The following is a 21,431-nucleotide window of genomic DNA, read 5'->3' as shown; positions in this document are numbered from 1 at the left end:
TGCAATCTCCATAGGAGAAGCAGCAGTATCTCATTTGTTCACAGTTGCATTCCCAACGCCTACAACAGTTCTGACTTATAATATTGAATGACTGAATAAACAATCCAAGCCAAGTATTTTCTTAGCCATGTTCCCAAAGAGTTTTTATGTACTTGAGAGATGCCAGTTGTTTCAAGATGATAATACTTATATACATCCTAATGCACTTATTTGTATATAGTAGTCATCGTGAAGAATTAAAGATTGCCTATGATCTCTAGTTTGAATGATACCAAGGCTTCTTTCTTTGCTGTGTGAACTCAGGCAAACCATTTCTTTAAGCCTCAGTTTGCTTACCAGTGAAAGGTGCTCACCTCAAGGCAGGCACCTGTAGATAGCAGCCTCTTGGTAAGTAGAATTACTATTAGTATAAAGGAACTAACCAGATAACCAGGGGGGAAGAGGGAACATCCATAGTTAGTTCAAAACCAAAGTGCTTGAGTGGACAAAAGCAAAGGCCAGGGCTGCATAACACTGACATTTTTATTAGAATTCATTTGTAACAAATGGAACTTGTGTCAGCAAAGAACTGATTTTCATACAGACTTCTTTCGCCACCAATGTAACGAAGTAAGAAAATAAAAAGCACGCCTTTCATTCTGTAAAACATTTACGCGTACTACTAATTAGAGGTAATTGTATTTTTTTAACAAGCCATTTTACAAGTTGTTTTTTTTTTAAATTTTTCAGTCTATGCATCCAAAACGAGAGCAAAGAACACAACTGTTATTATCTTTGTAAAGACACTCCAAGCTTGGATGGCAAAGCCACATAACAGATGGATAGGATGGATCTGTAGCCTTCTGATCTCTGCTGGAGTATCAGGGCACCCATAAACCCAAAGGAAACTAAAATCCAAAATAGGAAAAAGAAAAGGTAATTAAAAATAAAAAGAAAGGCCTAAAGCAAAGCGAAACCAAAAAACAAAAACAAAACCAGGAAAGAAAAAAATCTGTACATTACTGCAGAATTTTTCCTTTCCTTTTTCTATATTGGGTTATTTACATACACACAAACGAATTTCTGAAGCAGTTTCTTACAGATGGGTTCAAGTAATAACATTATTGGGTGTAGAATCAATAGGGCAGTGCATAGTATAAAGGTATAGAAAGTGCAAAGTTCCCTAGAGGCCCTTCCCTCCCCTGGCTGTCCTCGCCATTGTCTAACCATGCAAATCATTTTTAAAAAAGAGCTAAAATAAAGTTCTGTACAAATCACTTTTTATATATTTTGATTTTTTTTACCTTTGTAACTAATTACAAAATTATACATAACTACACGTACATAGGTAAATAATAGCACCGTACTGGTTATGATGATGAAAATAATTGGAAACTTGAAAGTTTATGGTAATGGTAGATAAAGATGTTTACCTGGGAAAAGAAGATAGAATGGTTGTACAGAAAAGCAGAGTGGAATGCACATCAATGACAGTAAGGGAGTTAGCTCTCAGAACAGCTCCTGAACAGTAAGATATCTGGAATATTCTCCTCCTCGCTCCTCTATGGTATGCATCCCGTTCATTTTCTTCTTGTGATTATTCTCCCCTTTCCCTTTGCCAAATGGGCAGTTTTGGTATCAGGGAGAGAAACTGCTCATTGGCCAATCGTTCTGGTGTGCAGTACACCATCGGATTCTACCTGTCCAACATGGCATGTCTGCATGACGCAATGTCTGTCCGACCCCCTTTGTTTCACTAAACGAAAATCATAGCACTGAGTAATCTGGCACTTGGATAAATCTCCAAAAGATACAAACTAAAAGAAAACAACAACAGACCCACATAGTGCACATTCTTCTCTTGTTCTGATGTAGGTTAGAGAGTCTCATTCTGAGGTAGCCTTCTAGATACTTATTATTATTATTTTTTTTAGTATTATAGTTTTTTTTTTTCTTTTTCTTTCTTTTCTTTTTTTTTTTTTTACAAAAGTGCTCAAATATGATGCTTGCAAGTGTTTGGTCTCTTGGATTTCATTCTGCTAGTGATGGGAAAATGTAGAAAACAAAACTCCTTCCATGCAGAACATCAATGAAGCTAACATTAAACCAAAATATTTTACCAAAACTCTTTAATAAGAGTTCCTTGGATATTCTGAGTGTTCTTTAAAATCATGTAAGATATGGCAAACTCATGCCATTGTCCATGGCTTCCTATAGAAATTATGTTGAAAAATTTGGGGGGGATATATATATATATATTTTTTTTAATTTCTCCTTTTAGAAAAATCCTAATGAAATAGTAAATATGTTCAAAGTTGACAATCATGTTTGTCAATAAATTAAGTTTGGTGCAGTTACTGAATGTTCCAGAGCAGATTTGGAAGGGATTACAAATAAAACAAGTAGCTTTTCCTGATGTTGACAATTATGAAAGGAAGAAGGGCCCTGATTATCCAAGTGCTTTGGGCTGGTACAATCACTAACATCCCCGACTTGGTTGAAAACTAGGAATGCATATTATTCAAAGAGTTTTTGTACATGTGGTAAACAGATAATGCTTTAATTGGAAGAGAAACACATACGAACAAATAATGAAAATATGAACCAAAAGCTGAAAAGAAATGCTATTAAAATAGGCATCAATTATAAGGCACTCTAAATGCAAAACTAAAACCAAAAGAAAACAAAGTACAGCACTTCCCAGGAATGCTGTATGCCACAAAAAATGTTTCTGACTGAACAGAGTAACATGAGTTTGGCTTTGCCCCTGTTACATATCATAAATGCAAATTTCATAGCACATACTATAGACAATATACAATTGAATACACTGTTTTTTAAACATCTTGATAGCTGATATATTACAACATTCTCTCCTCCTAAAGGGATATGCACTGACCTTTCCCACATGCACACCTCTTAGATATTTAATAATGTTTTATTGCACTAGAGTGTTAGAAATATTGAACTTTGTTGGAAGCCTGGCTAACAAAATAGTATTTGTGAATATGGTTAGGGGGGTGGGGGGAGATTGGGTAGGAAATTAAGGGGGTGAGGTTTGACAATCACTGATGTGCATTCCTCATTTCCCTTAAGAATTAAAATTGTGTGATATTGAGAAATATCAGTATGTCATAAAATTAATAACAAATTGAAAAAGGTGTTACAATAGCTTGTCTACCTTAAAAAATTTAAAAACTAAATCATGGAAGAACTGAATGATAGCTATATCTGTCTTTTTGTGTGGACACACTATATATACATAGACACCCCTATAAAATATGGATATATATGTATATATGTTAGCAGCAACTTTATACTTTGCGCCTCCCTGTTGATTCCAAAGAACAAAACAAAGTTCTCTTTGATTATTTGAAGAAAATGGGTACTTTCTCAGCAACGAAAACCAGACAGAAGTGTAAAAGTAATACCAGACGAGACCGATACTGTAGATTAAGAGTATTGCACAAAAATGTGCAAATTTTCCAATTATTTGATATTTCTACAGCAAGGTATCACAGATAACAGTTCTACAGCTTAAAAAAACCTACAATTTGGAAATAAAAAATGAAGAGTTATGTAACTTTTTTAAAATTCACTTTATCGAATGATACATTTTGTTAAAAAAAAAAGTTTACACAGTTAAAAATGAAGCACAGGTCAGCAGTATCTTTACAATACTAAAAAACTAAATCAAAGACTTTCTTTTTAAACATTCTCCACCCCCTTTCCCCCTAAAATGTTATCATGAGTAGTATGCTGGGAAGGGGCGATGTCAAAGCAGAGTCCATTTTGTCATGAGAAGCCAGCAAAGATCTTGCCCTGAACTGCTGCACTCAGGCCATTTTTTTTGCACCCATCAAGCAATCCTGAACAAGATGGCGGTTCTTTGCTGTGATTTCTTCTTCCCTTTATTTTGAATCCTTGAGGTATCTGTAAATAAAATCCTTCAGATGCCTCACCAGTCAGGACTCTCTTTATTATTTCTCAGGTTAGATTATTAAACTGTGAATTCTTGGTCCACCCGGAAGAGTTTGTTTTTTTAAATTTGTTTTGTGTGTGATAGTCCCACTAAGTGGTTGTTAGCTAGAAGTTAAGAAGGACTTCTCAAATGCCCTGTATGGCTCAGAAGAGACTCCATGGATATTGAAGGGCTTGCAGTAAAAATCCAAAGTGGGTCAGGGGTTTCTACGTTGCATAGTGATCAAAGCTGCCCAGGTACTCTAGTGCGGCTCGATAGCAGAACTGATACTGATCCTGCCGGAGACAAAGCATGGGGAGAAAGAAAAGGGGCCATGAGTACATTTTAACAAAAAAGTGGAAATCGATGTTGGAAGACAAAGTTACACCTAGATGGGGGCAAAATCACTGCTTTCACCAGTCAATTCAATCCAATGACCAATTGTTTTGTTTAGAGCAAAGAACCATTAGCCACATGGGGTACTTATTAACTTCACCACTCAATTCAACTAAAATAGTCTCCTAATTCCAAAGTAGTAACAGCTCCTGTGAACATTATCTTCCAGACACATGTGAACTGTTCTCCAAGGATAGTACCAGACAATTACCACCAGCTAAACATGAGAACTCCTTATATGTCACAGCCATCTTTTAAAATTATCTAATTATTTGAGGTAAGTAATTTTCAGTTCGCATATTTAAGAGAGGCCTATGCAGACACATATTGTCCTGAGGAAAATGTGGTTTCATTTATCTTCTGGGCTGTTGCCAAAAACATTTGAATTAAAAAAAAAAAAAAATCTTATCAGACAGTAGACCTTGTTGCCTGCAATCAGAATTATTCTCCATTGTTTCTGATGTGTTTATATAAGTGAGGGAAGCGGCCAAAAGGTATCGTTGTGATGAACATCAGGCACACAAAGCTGAACTTTTAGGCTTTTCATCCCTTGAAAATGGCATCACAAGACTGGCTGCCCATGTCAAAAAATACCTGTGCCATTTGGCCTAATTCATTGTGATGGCTAGTTAGTTGCCTGTTCTAGAAAGAACCACACTAAACTAAAACAGCATGAAACATGTCCTTTTTCAGACAGGGAAGAACACTGTCAAATGGGAATAAGTGGGGGCATTATAAGATAGAAAAATTATAATTTACAGATGAAGAAGGGGTGAGAAAAAGTAGGATTTTCCCCGTAAAAGAAACTTATTTTCAGTAGCCAATGGGGCTGAAAGTAGATAGTCTCTATTTTGCTTAAATGTGCATTTTTCTACAATAAAAATGGTAATGCAAAATAAATGGAGTTTGCTTTCCTATCTTGTCACAGTAAGTTGCTTGGCTAAGTGTTAAGGCTCTTTAAACGTCCAATTTCCCTCGTCACCCCCGACACCCATTAAGTTTGTCAGGCTGACGTAATGTTTTGAGTATCGCAAGCCAAATGCTTGCACTATTTTGAAATCGAAGTCTGGAAGATACTGTGGGTTATGAATTTAGGAATACATATAAATTGTATAATTTGGTGGCCTTTTGAGAAACAGAAACACTATCTATCACTTATATTATCCTTAAAATGAAGTCAGTAGGTCAGACTGGCTAAGTCATGAACTCCTATTATTCTGAAAAATATTAGAATTTTCATATCAATTCTTGGAGTAGAAAATGGAAGGCTAATTTCTCTAGTGCATATCCAGGATGCAAATATTTAAAAATACCATTATTAAGAAATGAAATATAGAGCAGTTGATAATACCTAGGCATACAGAAGGAGAATGGAGGCATAAAATGGGCCAAGGGTCTATTATCTACCAGGTATATTATCTACCATTGGGGTTTTTACATATATTAAATTCGTGCAATGTATATCACATTAATGTATATATATATATAATGAATTATATGAAATTGCCATTTTTATAGGCCCCAGATAGTGACAATTTAACATGGTTCAATCTAATACATCTTAGATAACTTCCAAACCAGCTCTAAGACATTGACACTGTCACTCCCATTTACAAAGGGGGAAAATGAGGTTCAAAAATATTAAACAACTGGATGCTTTTCCTACAGTATTTTCCTGCATTTTGCCTCTGGTGTTGAGAGTCTCTGGACTCTAGGAGATCTTGGCAAACAAAATGTATTATTTGGTTCTTGAGATGTGACAAACAAACTCCTGGAGATTTTTCTCACCTCTGTCTGCACCATGGCTGGTCGTTGCGTTCTTAACATTTTGACAGTCTGGAAGATATCTACTACTCCTTCATATCTCATTCTTTCCAAAACAATGCTTAGTGTTATGAAGACTCCAGTTCTTCCAACGCCCGCACTGTCATAATAACAAAGACAACATTACTGGATGAGACACTCACGGTCTCGGCCACATGTGCTTGGAGGTGGACATATGTCCACCAGCTTCCATATTACATTGGGTTCTACTACAGCAATGTTCAGGAAAATGTGGTGTTGGGTTCATGAAATGATTACTCTAAGACAGTGTGCCATGATAACAGGTGAGAATGAATGTGCAGTAATTAGGATTAAGTCTTATAAAATATAATAACCTTTCAACTGGGATTATATGTCATTTTGGAAAGGCCCAGGAAACATAAAATAAATGGATAAAAGGAATGGTAAATAAAATACAGATTTATACTCTTCACGTAGATCCTGAAATTTTAAACTTTGCCTGCTTAATATTTTTAAAGTATGAAATAATTCATTTTTTTTGAATTTTAGAATTTTATTTATTTTTTATACAGCCGGTTCTTATTAGTTATCTATTTTATACATATTAGTGTATACATGTCAGTCCCAATCGCCCAATTCATCATGCCACCACCACCCCATCCACCACCACTTTCCCCGCTTGGTGTCCATACGTTTGTTCTCTACATTTGAATTAATTCAGATAAGGTAAGACAAACTGGGTGCCTTCAAATTTTCTTGTAGTCACTTAAGAATCTGTGCAACATGTCCCATCACCTAGACGTAAAAATAAATATGAAGGTATATAGACTATTCAAATTCAGACATCAGTTTTGATATGAGAAAGGAGATTCTATCAATATAACAGGATTTTTGACATGGGATCCTCATTTAGTCTTTGGAAGGGTATATGAATATCTTATATGTATGGATTGTGTAAATATACATATATTTTTTGTTTCTGAAACTTACAACTTTAACAGATTATCAAAGGGGTCTCTGAACTGGAAAAAATTCAAAAAAGAAGAAGAAGAAAAAAAACACAGTGGTTAAGAGCCACTGAGCTATACACTTATCTACTATTTTTAGATGTTCAGTAGCTAAAACACCAGGATTCTTTCCACCACATTAGCAAGGTTTTGAGTTTCTGTTTTCTTTAATGTTTTAAGATGATTCCAGAATTGTAACAGCAGCAAGAGAAGAAAATTAATTCATAGCTTTTGTGCTCTTAAGACGTAGGAAAGCATCTGGAGGTTTAGGTAATGAGGAAAAGAGTGAATAATCTGAAAAATCCCTACATTTTTGGATCCTAATTAAACAGCATGTGTAATGCTTGGGTACAGGCTGTAGAAAATGGATGGATTCATTTACTTCGGGATGTAGTTGATATATAAAGAGTGTGTCCCTTTATAAACTGGGTTTTCTAAAGAGTCCTAACAGAAATGCAAGTGAAGCTTTAAAATCCATAGGCAGGTTTTACGAAGTGACTAAGGATAACCAGGCGCAGTCAAGGCTCTCTGTTAAGCTGGAGTAGATGACCTTGAAGGTCCCTTTCAACCTTGAAAGTCTCTCTTAATCCTGAGAGACTGTGATTTATGATCTTTTTGTTGAATGGTCCAGGTACTTCAGAGTCTATCTTACCTTGCTTTGATTGCTCAAATGTAACAAAAATATAGGGTTTCTGGCTTTCTACTAGGTGCTTTCAAGAAAATAACAGACACTGGCCTTATAACTTCCAAATTTATTGACTTTATCATGTTTTTAATAAGCTATAAATGAGTGGTATTTTTAAAATATCCCCAGATAAGAGAAGATATCTGGAAGTCTTTAAGATATATGAATAACATGTCATAGTATACAAAGGAATCTTTGTATATACAAATAATTTTGTGACAAAAGCAATGAAAAGAGACACATGCATACACACACTTATTTATACTTATGGGAATGCCTGAAGTTAAAGAAAAATGTGTTGAACATACTCTTTTCTTTATAGCTTATACTGGAAAATTTGGATTAGGATTTGGGCAAATTATGTGGAAAATTAAGGGGGATATCCAGGTAATTCAAGTCCCGTATATACCACCCACTTTGTCTGAATATCGAGTCCATGCATCATTTCCTACATGCTCTTTGGTGGTCTAGAGCAAAGAACTTTGGATAAGCTCAACACACAGCAAATGTGTATAAATAAGGTCTGCTTCTCATATAATAGCACACTGTGTGTCCCAGAAGGGGTCTTGGAGATCAGCTGAGAAAACTGAGGTCTAGAGAAATTTCCCTACTGTCACAGAGCTACATGATGATAGTAGTGGGACTAGAGCTCAGATGTTTTGAAGCCCATGTCTAATATTTCTCCTGTTTTGAGACCTGTCTCCCATATCACTAAGAACTGTAGTTTGGGATTCTGGGGGGGAAGCAAAGTAAATTTTTTAATAAACTCTTTCAAGATTTTGACCATAAAGAGATTACAAACTGAAACTAAAAAATATTAGGTGAATCCTTTTGCTAGACGGTTTTTGCATAGTAACTTACAAAAGCACTAAATTTATGGTAATTGTCCTTTCTGAACTGTTTACTTGCTATTTCTATTAGCTTCAGTGACTTGAATTATAAAATGCCGTGGAAACTATTGAAAATAATTAACTTGAAGGTGCTTCATTTTCTGATATAGCAACAATTTTCAAGCAAATTGCAATTTTAACTGAGGTACCATTCTAATCACTTATTGACTGAAAAGAATTAGTATTGTTATTAAGGCTTAATAACTATTTATAGTTTTCTCAAGAAGGCAAACATAGGAGAAAGATACAGAAAGATAATTATCAGGGTAATGCTATGAAAGCAAAACAAGTGAGGAATGATAAACTGAACAAATTATCACTCGGTGGTGTACAAACAATTCCTGTTACGGTAAAACAGGCAAAGAAAACACAGTTTGGTTCTTTGTTACAAGAGGCAAAATTTGAAGATAAAAATCTTCCTCTGATTATTTTCACTTTGTGGAAAGAAAGAGAAATGAGTCCTTGCTTTAGGGTTTACAATACACTTCTGAGAAAAATAAAAATAAAATTTCAGTTATGCAGATTCACAATAAATTGGTACCAACAATGAACAGACAACAGTACATACTTTCAAAGTTATTGCATTCAGCACAAATGGAAATTCATCGTTCCTGATTCTCACCTGCAATGGACTGAAATGGGTCCATCTTGGCCAAACTGCTCTTTTGTTTTATGGACTTGGCCAATGAAGTCAATAAATCCTTCTCCAGACTTTGGCACTCCTTGCTCTGGCCAGTCAGTGAACTGGAACTGCCTCACGGTTCGGGACTGCCCGTCCTTTAGAGAGAAAGCCACGTATCCAACCGCAAAGGAGGACGCCAGGAGGATTCAACCAGTGCACAGACCACAACAGCAGGCATGATTTTTTCCAAAAAAGGAAAGAAAAAGGGAAGAAAAAGTTAGAAACATGTTTAACTAGAAAATTAGTCAGTTAGTATCTTACCTGCTATTAACACTGTCTACATTCACATATATTTAAATTGCAAATTTATTTACTCTCACAATGCCCATTAAAAACCTGAGCTTTCATAAAAAGCCACCTAGTTCCCATGTTAGTAAATGCTCTGAGCCCCAAAGTTTGCCTTCCAAACCAAAGTGGAACATATACACTCCATTTCAAAATTTTCAGAATCCAATAAGTTCTTAATACTGAAAGGAACATCCAGGCATGTCATCCAGACCAGAGATTTTGCTATTGTCATGATACCTTCACATTTGCTGTGTTTGCTTATTTGCAGCATTGTCAAATGACAACTAGTGACACTGAAAGGATCTGATGCAAATTGGGTAGCTGGGTTTAACCCGGATGCCCCACACGTCTCAGAGGTATACTATTTCTAGCCAAGGCAGTATACACAGCGTGTACCAGGCGACTGTGCTGTTGAGGCGGAAGTGAAGTGTCCCTCAAGGAGACAGGAGATTATTAGTAGATAAATGTTGTTTTCTGAAAAAGGACTCTTCTTGGCTGACCACAGGAACTGAGTTGTCTGTGTGGGGCTTTAACACAGACAAACCAAAAGCTAGATACAGGAGCAGTCTATCTTTCCTAAAGTGATTAGGCAAAATTTCTTTGATTCATGAAGTATAAATGGTTTCAAAAGAAGACACTAAGGGACTTCTGATTCCTTCTGGAATTGCACAGTGTTTTTGGAAGCACAACAAAAGCAGAAGGGACCCTCTGTTTACAGAAGCAGGAATAACGATTATGACCATCAACTTTCTTCCCTCAATCAACAGAGAGAGAGAGAATCCAAATTCCAAGTTTACAGGGGCTGATTCTATTTGAGGAGTCCCTGCTCCTAGTTAAGGCTTCAGTTTGGTCCTCCTTTCCACTTCTGTAACAACTCTCTCCACATTAAAGTCATTTTGGATATAGATGTGCAAGTTCCCAAGATTTTGGTTAAGTAGACAGAGACCCAATCCTTCTCATTCAGTTATATGGAGAAGAGGGGATGGCCCAACTTGAGATGGACACATATCAACCAGCCTGGTGGTTTCCATACGAACAGGGCATATTCCTGACTGGAATCATTTGGGAATCGAAATAAATTGGGAGATCACATCCAGTTTGTGAGAATACTGAAGAATATGAAAGTAACTGCTTGGCCCCATAACAGACTTATGGATGGTTACCATGGAAGCATGATTTACTTCCTTTTGATTCTAGAAAAGGTTTGAAAAACACAGGAAGGGAAGCCAGAGGCTAGGTAATACAGATTTGTCTTCCTCTGATTGTCCTGGGGATTTCATTTCTGACCATAGTTGTTTTTAACAGCATGTGTACAGACCTTTACGATTTGGAGGAGAGACCACCTGACTCCATTTAAAGGTTACCTGTTTAACAATACTCTATTCTCAAGTGCCAACTGGCTTTCTAAACTGGGAAGTTGAGATTAGAAACATACTAGGAGCACAAACAGCAAATGCTATGGCAGCTAAGAAAATTATACAATCACAGAGAGGCTTCAAAACAAAACATATGAACAAGTTCCTGCTTCAGTGTTTCTTGTCTCTGCCATTTGCAGAGCCTGGCTCCTACACTTTGTCGTCAGAAATGGTCGGTGAGTTTGCTTGGAATGCACTCAGAGTTTTCACTCACATATCTAGCTTCAGACTCTGAAAGGGCATGCTTTTTCCTTTTTTTTTTTTTTTTTTAAAAGCAATGGGTCACCAAGGCATGCTTGCTTGGGCAACTCAAAACGAGACCTAGGGACTTAACTGCTGTCTTGAGTATAGTCACCTTCAGAGTAGTTAAGACTTCAGACTTTCTGGGATTAACAGGTCTGTCACCTGGGCCAAGCAGCCTGCTAACCAATTTCTCTTTCACTCTAGGTCAACAGCCAGGGCCAGGCTTTGGGGATTAGTAGACAATCTCTAAACATGAGTCTTGGTTGAGAAAGCTGCTTTCCAACAAAAACAATGGATCAAGTAAATAGCTCTACCCTACAGTTTTATTCAACCCACCCACTGTGACAGTTCCAAAAACAAAGCAGGGCTTTGGACTGACCCCACTCTCTCCTAAGATGTGTTTGTAATCATGGTTTGAAAGTGGCCAAAGGCAAGGATATTAAAGTTTATGCATAGAACATCTTACATCAGGGCTGAACCTTGCACTCAGCAATCTAGATAAGAAATACAGAATGAAAATTAGCCAACAAGGGTCGTGGGTGCACAGCTCTCACGGACAGACACGTTAGCACACCGAGGAATAAACCATGCCAGGAATCAAATTAGAATGTGTAAAGCTTGTCAGATTCTTCTAAAGAATGCCATTTGCTCAGCAATTTTAAAATCATACCAAATTAACCTCCAAGCCAACATGACCTAAAGGGCTGAGCAAAACAACAACATATTTACAGCATCAAGTAATGAAGAAGTCAAAAAAGCTCCAAAGAGAATAAGCTGAGGAGGTGAACGTAAGCACAGCCAACCAATCAATAAATGCTTCCCGGCACACACACTCACCAAGCACGTCCCCAAAGTTGGGCTGCCAGATGCTACATTTGAATGTGAGCCAAGCCTGGGCTTGTGAGAAACCTTACAGGACAGGAGAAGTTACTCTTACGTTTAAAAAAAAAAAATCCTCCAGGATGAGTGATTTCTTTTCACTTTGGGAGTATGGTCACTTGGAAAATATTTCTCCCAGGGATGCATTTTAGACTACTTTTCAGTTAATGGTTAAGAGCATAAGACTGTGCCAACTTACCCTGGCATCTGTGACCTTGAATTCTCTTAGTATATATTGTGGCATGTTGTACTCAGCCATGGGATCTACAACAAAGTACTGGTATCTTGCAGATCGTTCTGCTGGCCAGTACTGGTGACATTTCTCCTAAAAAAAAAAAAAAAAAAAAGATTAATGTCAAGCTACATAAAGTGTAAATAAAGTTTTGTTTATCATGCATCTATATATTTAATGTCTTTCTTTCACTAATACAGTTTTAGAATTTAAGGTGATACCAATCGCATATGACTCATTTTCTCTTTGAAACCATAGGTTCCCCGAGGATAGGGAAATCATGTGGTTCAATATTTGTGCATGTTATCAAGCATAGTACTTGGCATACAGTAGGTGCTTAATACACATCAGTTGACTGAATTCTTCAATAGGGTAAGCATCTTCATACTTACAAGTTAGACAATTAATTACATCAGTCCTCGGACATAATGCTAGTCACGTTAATCATGCATTGATCAACACTGTGTTTTGGAATGAAGAGAACCATCAAGTGTGAACACAGAAAGAAACCTCTGAATTGACCTAGTCCAATCTCCATCAGCTGAGGAAACTGGAGCCCACGCAGTTTTAATGACTTCAATAACTAAATCAGAAAAGTCAAGTTACTTTCCTAGTTGGTATTTTTTCACTCTCTCTGTGGGCTCCAAAAAGTTGGGTTTTGGATGCATCTCTACCATTGAGTTTATACAAAGACGAGAAAGAAAATTTCTCAAGCACATATGGCAGAATGCTTGTATCTATTGAATCTAAGTGGTAGGTCCTTAGGTGTCTCTAATGCTATTTTATATATTCTTCAGAAGAATCATTTTTTAAAAGTAAACCTGAGGTTACCAGATTATATCCTTAGAAAAACTACGTAACTTTCCAACAGTTTAATGGGAGTGGAAGATGAGCAGGTAAAACTTTCCTTCAGAGATGAAAAAAGTCAAGTTTCTTCATACAGAGTAATGATGGCACCCAAGCTCTAGCTTGTCCAGAGCGAAAGGAAGTAAGAACACATTGAGAGTCAAAACAAGTCAGACGTATTTGTCTCTATGATTGTGTTTCACTGGAACAAAGTACCAGTTCTTTCTTCAAAACACACAAATGAAAGAACTTGATATGGCTTTGCAAGTTAAAATTCAACACAGTAATGAATGGCCCAGAACATGTCCAGAGTACTCTGTGTTTCAAAGAAATGACGCTGGCACTCGGGTTTTTAAAATGAAATCCTCATTTCTCTTGTGGTCTGAGTGTCTTATAAGGAGACACTCACTCTGCCCATCTCACGCAGCTTGGTGAGCATCACAACGATGGTGGAATTGTGCTCCCACAGCATCCGCCAGAAGTCCTCGGTGGTCTCTGCCAAGGGCCCCTGGGTAGCGATGTAAGCTTTCTGTTGTCTGAATCACAGACAATGAAAAGAGCATGTTAAAGTCATCAGAAAACATGCAAAGGCTTCGCATTTGATATGTAAACATCAGACCAGCTAATAAAAAATGAAAACATTATTAATGCTATTGCAGTAAATTCCCATTAGGATTGTGTAATCAAATAAGAACATTTAATACATTTGGGGGATTTTGCAAAAGAAATTGCTTTGTTAATATTATGATGTATGTCTTTATCACTGCTACTTAAACTTCAGAGCAATGCTAACAGCTCCATTTCACGTGTCGCACAAGTCACGTAAGAAACAGTTGTGCAACTTCATTTTGTAGAAGTGACTCTTACACAATCTATTCAATTTATATAATATGGTACAGTTTCTTTATTAACTCCTTCCACATCCAAATGACTTCTGAAAGAAGAGTGCACATGGACAGATTAAAAACTCTGTGACCGCTGCTTCTTACTCCTCTCTAAAATAATAAAAAAGCGAATACCAAGGGACTGGATGCTGACCTCTGCAGAAAGAAAACACTTTGAATTGAGATGAAATTCATGCTGGCTGTGAAACTAGGGCACATGTAGATATCAAGGCTTTGGACTGTCAGGGGAGCAAGAGTGTATACCTGTATCCATCAATAAAACTGGCATTGATGTAATCAGATCCTTCTACTCCTCGGATGGGCTGCAGGCATACTCTTGTGGATTCATATGGCATAATATTAACAAGGCGATTTTTGAATTTATTACATGGAAGATTGGCACTGATGAATCTTGAGGTGTGAGCTTTAGAACTGGCTAGACGCTGTTGTAGGAAAAAAGAAAAAATCAAAGATAATTTTAGCCTGTAGCGTGACTTCAGTGTACCCAAGATTCCCTCATTAGATACAAAGATTTTGTTTGCTTTTAAGCAAAGGACTCTTCCAACTGTACTGCTTTTCACTTCTACCTAATGAGTCCATATAGACTATGGAAGTTTTAAATATTATGTTCTGAGAGTATGATCTCTCAGTTTAAATTAGGGTACAAAAGAGCTCTAGGTATTATTAGGAAGCAAAGGATAGAAAAGGGAAGGAGGAAGAAAGTGTTTTACAGTCAGACACCTGAGGGAGAAGGTCAGGTGAATCTTGTAACTTCACAAATTTGAAAGGTTCAGAAGGACAATTCCAGAATGACTGTTCCTGAATTACCACATCACATCTAATATCATACCTTAAATTCGAGCTCCATCCCTGTGACATTCTCTCCTGTTTCTCTTTGTGTCAGCTTCTGAATGTAGGCATACAAGTTTCTAGCCGGCACTTCGGTATCCCCGCAAGTCACTGCCTCCGACAGTGCATCGTGGATAAAGATGTACTGGTCTTCTGTCTGAACCATGTAATTCCTCTGGGCTCTCATTAAAGTTACATGGCCGTAAATGTCTACAGTTTTTTCATGCTTTATTCTTTCTAACATGGCGTCTATCACAATGAAACAGCCGGTCCGGCCAACTCCCGCGCTACAAGGAAAACAGAGGAAATAAAGGTCCAAATGAATCTCCTGGGGAACCAACACATCATAACATTATTCTCATTACTTTTAATTAACGACGTTTTAAATCCATTAATTCTACTCAAATAGCTACTGTGATGATTTGGGGGCATTCTAAACCAAAGGGTAGGGAACAAATTAACAAGTAAAAGGTGATTGGTTTCAAAATGTAAAATTATTAAATCTATAACTACTGTGCTCCTTGATCACGTAACACAAAGCAGACGTTAGTTTGAAATTATTATGAAAAAAACACATTTAGGCTTTTTACATTAAAAGATATTTTAAAAACTGGTCAAGATCGAACTAGGCTTTATCTTTTTACAAACTATTTCAGTCTATTTTAGTTCAATTTATTAAAAAAAGGAAAAAAAGAAAACTAGTAAATCATTCAACTTGAAACATTTCACACTCTAAAACTCAGCGAGGAAGTTTTAAAACCAATCTAGTGGGAAGTGTATAATTAAAATATTAAAATGTTGCTGCATACTCAAAATAGTGCAGTGTATTCTCAATGGAAAGAAATTCTTAATAAAAAGCAATCACTAGAGAGTGTGGGTGTGCTTCTCGCTTTTACTCCTTTTTCTTCCAGAGTTGAATGTATTTTGAAATTTTAGGTGAAATTCAGGTATTCTGTGTGGGAAAATAAAAGCCTCAGTCTTTGTTACTGAAGAAGCTCTGAGGCATTTTTTTAAACTCCATTGCTTATATGGACTTCTGGGTTGTTCTCCAGTTGGTGGGAACTGATTCAAAGAAGAGGAGGTGAGAGGTCAGCGAAGCACAGTGACAAGTTCTGCCGCCAACGAGACAACCTAATTCACTGAACTGGATTACAGAGTCCGGTGGTTGGAACATTGGAATTTCCTCGAGTGTGGGAAAGAATACTAACAAAATCACACATCTGTGTTCTTAAATCCAAGGTAAGCCTTTTATTGTCTCTAATTTTATCAAACCCTTTTGGCTGAGTCCACTTATGTGTCACGTATGGCTGAATCCAAATATTTTTCTCGTTCTGATCATGGATGCTTACCTGGCTGGGAAACATGTAATCAACAGGAATAGGTTATATATCAGCACCTTAGACACCAAGCAACAGACAGCCTCCTTCATTCACTACGTACCAGTGTTCCCCGTCATTTGTATTTCTGTGTGCTCATTTATTTGTCCACCTGTGCACTGATACATCCATCTCTTCATTCAATGAGCAGTGAAGTATTTTGCTAAGTAACATAGGGGTTACAACATTAAAGGTGACTTAGATCCTACCTAGAGCTCAGATTATCAACGGAGATAATACTTTACATAAATATTTATAACACAAGAAAAAAACGGTGTGTTGGTTTGTGGATGATGTGGCATTTGAACCAAGTTTTGAAGGACAGGAAAGGATGGGGAACTGAGTAGACTGAAATAGCAAAAGAAATAGAATGGCTCTGGGAGCTGCATGTAAAATTTTCATAGGCCTAGTGAAGCACCAGTGCAAGGGATGTACCAAAACTTCGTATAAATGAGTTTAATGAGCACTAGGGTACCTGATTCAACTGCCAAGTGGCTGTAGGTGATAAGTGAGCATTTTGTAACAAATATTACCTTTATGTAACTACTGAGCAGCATAGATCAAACCCAGCCTCCACATAGGAGCCCTGAGGTTCAGATACTAGTTTATGCGGAAATAGGATATAACCACTATTTAAAAATTGTTTACTTTTTTTGTCTTGTCAGATGTAAAAACTGTCAGTATCTAGTCAGAGAGCCTCTGGATACTGACTCTAAGACTCCATTCAGGGTTTAAACCACAAAGTGACATGACATTGAAGTGTAATGCAAAAAGCCTTTGGGAAAAAGAGTCTGAGAGATGATAGCACATTTCCTAGCACAAAACAATTAGAAACCTGATGCACTGAGATCCACGAAGTCCCCTTTTCTTTTGTTAGTTTTACCAAAGAAACCTGTAAGATGGCAAGTTTTCCCTTACACTCCCCACCTTCTCCCTCCCCCATACCCCCAGCAGGATTATAATCACCCTCTGTCCCAGATCCCTGTTGTCTTAAATACCACCCTACAGTCCCAGTCACATCGTATTATTAGTTAGTCTGGTAGGGCCACTGTCTGCAAATAATGAGCATATCTTGAGAGCAGGAACTGCATTTTCTGTTTTCTGTGCCCTGCACCAAGCACGCAGTCAGTGTGCAATAATGTTTGTGAAAAAGTGAATGACTTAGTGATTGGCATGAGAGGCCTTGTACAATGAGCGTCCTATCCAGATTTGGTAACAGGATCCCTCAGTCAGTGGAAGAAATCCTACATTTGATAAAGGTTCAGAACTATGTGGAGAATACCTGAAGACTCCACAAAGTGTCTGATAGGGAAGAAGGAGACAGGAAAATGCTTTGAGTGGTTTCCACACCTTGGTCTCCTGATAAGCCATCACACTGCAAATAAAGAAACTAGGTAAGAATTAGCCTGGAAGACAGAGGCGGCCTCCACATTTGGTGGGTTCTAAGACTAAGTAAATCTTTTTCCTTTTTCTGTGTTGTCTTTCTAATTGTGCGTTACTTCCATCTAGATACAATTTCATGCATTTCTACCTAGTGGAAGACACACCGCAAGCCATATAACTGAACCCTATGAATCAAGTCCAATCTAGACAGTGGCAGGAGTATTTTCTCCAAATATGCCTCGGGGGCCGTTCCAGATGTCTGGATGATGCATGGTTCTGTATTCTGGCAAAAAGATACTACAGAATCTTGCAAAATTGGTAGGGATAACTCCAGACCCTAACAATATCAACCTCTTCATGGTGATAATAATTCATTTTTTTTTTCCAAAAAAAATGAGGAAGGAAAAAAATCAGACATGTGCCTGTGTCTACCTCATGAATTGTGGGAAGAAAAGAAACAAAGAACAGAGGCTATGACTTGTGCAAAACTTATTTTTTCCTCCTCCAAACACAAAATATTGTTAACAGCCCAATCTTGCTGTTCATATGGAAGAGAGGGAAGAAAGTGTCCCTGGAACTTACATGTTACCTCTTTTCTATGATGAAGAGTTCTTGGGGGTTTCAAATGTTAGACGTGTCTCTTAGCTTGAAGCAAGACCCTGAGGTTCAAAATACTTTTTCCAGATACCAGTGGCTGGGTGTCCCTGAGACAGTCACTTAACCTCTCGTTTTTCTGTTGTTCTTTTTTTTTTTTCTTTCTTTCTTTTTTTTTTTCTGTTGTTCTTAAATCATGATAGTGATAATTCACTCGTTAATTATCTAGTAAGTTTTAAGGCTGAATTAAAAATACAGAGTGTTTTGCAAACATAAAGAAAGATGCAGTCGCTTTGTAGGTACAAACTCCATCTAAAAATTCTACCTCTAAAGCTGACAACAAGAAATAGGAAATGTTAATGCCGGGAAATTTTTGATAGAATCACCACAGGATCATTTGAGATCAGGCTTTCAAAATCTTGCTTTAATCTACCCCCTCAAGCTTTTCTTCCTTTCCTCCCCATATTTCCAATAATAATACTTTACATTTGAGGAAGTTTCTGCTTTCACACATATTCTCAAGGTAAATGAGATGGCAGTGAAACGCCTTCTCACCACGGAGCTCGGCGTCCTGGAGGTATTCAGCAAATGTCTGTCAGTTTCTTTTCCCCTTCAATGATTCACAACATTCGGGAACTTCCCTGAAGTCGTATAGCTAATGGTAGATGGCCAAATAGGGACTCAAATGCAGGTTCTGAGATGCTAAACTTTAGCACCCCATTTCAGGGCATCACCATTACTTCACATGTCTTTCTGCCATCTGGGTAAGCAACAGTTGACAAACACGGAAACTTTCTTTTGATCCATCCCTCTATAACATTCCTTTAGTAGTGCTTAACTCTCCCTAATGAAAGTTCCTTGAAAAGCCTTTCTTCCTTGGTTTCTATGACTCTGATTGAGGGATTATGATGAACATCAGATACTCCCCTTTGGGTTGATGGTAGGAAGGGAGGAGATTTTGTAATGATCTCAAATACAAAATAACCTGAAACATGTTGCATATGAAATTAGCCAAAAAGATCTGTGACTCACGTAATGGTTCCATTGACTCTAGGAAAGGGTAGAATTTCTATCACGTTGGAAACCAAAATCAAAGATCAACTCTAAATGTCATCTTCAGAAATCTACTGGCAGCTCTTTAGACTGTGCCTCAGTATGTAACGTTTTTTTTCTTTTTTTTTTTTGCGGTACGCGGGCCTCTCACTGTTGTGGCCTCTCCCGTTGCGGAGCACAGGCTCCAGACGCGCAGGCTCAGCAGCCATGGCTCACGGGCCCAGCTGCTCCGCGGCATGTGGGATCTTCCCGGACCGGGGCACGAACCCGTGTCCCCTGCATCGTTAGGCGGACTCTCAACCACTGCGCCACCAGGGGAGCCCCGTAATGTTTTTTTCTATCTGACCCCTGTGCTGATCCTCCTCCGACTTCTCTGGATTCTTCCATCGGAATCTCTTTCTCTAATTTACATATTTCTGCCAGCCCCCAAAATGGAGATAATATCCCCAAAGTTCTGTCCTCCTTTCTCTCATTCTCCTTCATGGTTCAGCAATCATCTTCAAACAAACGATTCCTAACGTAACAGCCCTTTCTTTGAGCATAAGGGAGACCTATATTTCAGACTGCTCTCAGGTTTCTCTAGAAATAAACATATACCAAGAATAATCAACATCTTCTCTGCTCAGATTCAGGTCATTCGGGTCTAAAATTTAAGGATCAGCTTGCATTGTTTTTGCCTTTTGCCCTGCACAATAACAAATTATAAATTTCTGTGCATTCAGTTTCTACAATTTTATTCTTCTATCCATCAGTGGTGTGCCAGAGCTGGCAAAAGTCAGTTGTTAAATTCTCAGAAATCCTGCTTAAATAATAATATTAAAAATAAAGGTAACACTCAAAATACATTACTTCTTAATTATTTTACATTTATGCCCTTCAGGTGAAAATATTATATAATGGTATGCTACTGAGTAGCTCTCCCCAGCTTTTGGATTCAGTGATGTCATATTTGTAGCCTGGAATCTGCCACTGTGGGAGTACTTACACCAATGTAATTGACCAATACTATTCCCTACCTCCAACCCCTGCCACCCCAAGCTGGTGGTTACATATTACCAGCACAGACTATCCTAATTCATCTATTCGTACCACCACCCAGGGACAGACAGGAAATGCTCATTACTTTGTTCTTCCATCCTCATTTGCTATACTATACTCTTTCCTAAGATTCTGCAGGCTATTATCCCACAAATATTTACTGAGTGCCTATCATGTGCTAAGATATCGGGGAAGTGGTGAACAGAAAAAACATGATCCTTGCCTCGTGGAGATGGCAGTGTAGTGGGGGAGTTTGATATTAATAATCATATGAATAAATATATAATTATAAATCTCAACAACTGTTGTGAGGTAAATGTGTAGAATCCTGGAAGAGCACCTTTGAGGAAGTGTCATTTAAATTGATAGCTGTTAGGAACTGGATTGCGTCTCCTCAAAATTCATATGTTGAAGCTCTAACCCCCGCTGTGACTGTTCAAAAATAGGGTCTTTAGGGAGGTAATTCAGGTTAAATGAGGTCATAATGGTGGGTCCCTAATCCAGTACGGCTGGTGACCTTGTAAGAATATAAGAGACTCCAGAGATCTCTCTCTCTGTGCACAAGTATGCAGGAAAGGCCATGTGAGGACACAGCTAGAAGGCGACCATGGTAAATTAGGCCAAGAAGAGAGGTCTCACCAGAAACCAACCCTGATGGCACCTGAGTCTCGTACTTCTGGCCTCCTGAACTGTGAAAAAATAAAGTTATATTATTTAAGGCCCTCAGTCTGCGGTACTTTGTCATGGCAGCCCTAGCGAACTAATACAATACCTAAAGGACAAGGAATGGTTTGCTGAGTGAAGATGGGTGGGAAAGCTTTTGAGGAGAAAGAATATCCCAAGAAGAGACCCTGGAATGGAAAATAGCTTGGTATATTGGAGTAACTAAAAGAAAGCCAGGGTGGCTGCAAGGCAGTGAGGGAAAAAGGGCATGTTCTACACATTTATTTCCCACTTTAAGGATTG

General features: G+C 37.8%; 1 protein-coding gene across 10 annotated transcripts in view; it reads right to left on the bottom strand.

The window, feature by feature from the left end:
* Positions 1-504: 504 nt before the first annotated feature.
* Positions 505-21,431, bottom strand: part of PTPRD (protein tyrosine phosphatase receptor type D) — a 2,000,866-nt gene continuing 1,979,939 nt past the window's right edge. For all 10 annotated transcript variants that reach the window (XM_029201877.1, XM_029201881.1, XM_029201880.1 and 7 more), the window contains 7 exons: positions 15,023-15,308; positions 14,437-14,615; positions 13,698-13,824; positions 12,410-12,535; positions 9,326-9,480; positions 6,125-6,260; positions 505-4,236 (listed from right to left, as the gene is read on the bottom strand). In XM_029201877.1, coding sequence (XP_029057710.1) covers positions 4,168-4,236; positions 6,125-6,260; positions 9,326-9,480; positions 12,410-12,535; positions 13,698-13,824; positions 14,437-14,615; positions 15,023-15,308 — 1,078 coding nt within the window. In that variant the 3' untranslated portion in view covers positions 505-4,167. The remainder of the gene's footprint in view (positions 4,237-6,124; positions 6,261-9,325; positions 9,481-12,409; positions 12,536-13,697; positions 13,825-14,436; positions 14,616-15,022; positions 15,309-21,431) is intronic.

The sequence above is a fragment of the Monodon monoceros genome, unplaced genomic scaffold (genome assembly GCF_005190385.1).
Source record: "Monodon monoceros isolate NGI ecotype Baffin Bay Population unplaced genomic scaffold, NGI_Narwhal_1 Super_Scaffold_5, whole genome shotgun sequence".
NCBI lineage: Eukaryota > Metazoa > Chordata > Mammalia > Artiodactyla > Monodontidae > Monodon > Monodon monoceros.
This window is presented reverse-complemented; position numbering and strand designations above follow the sequence as displayed.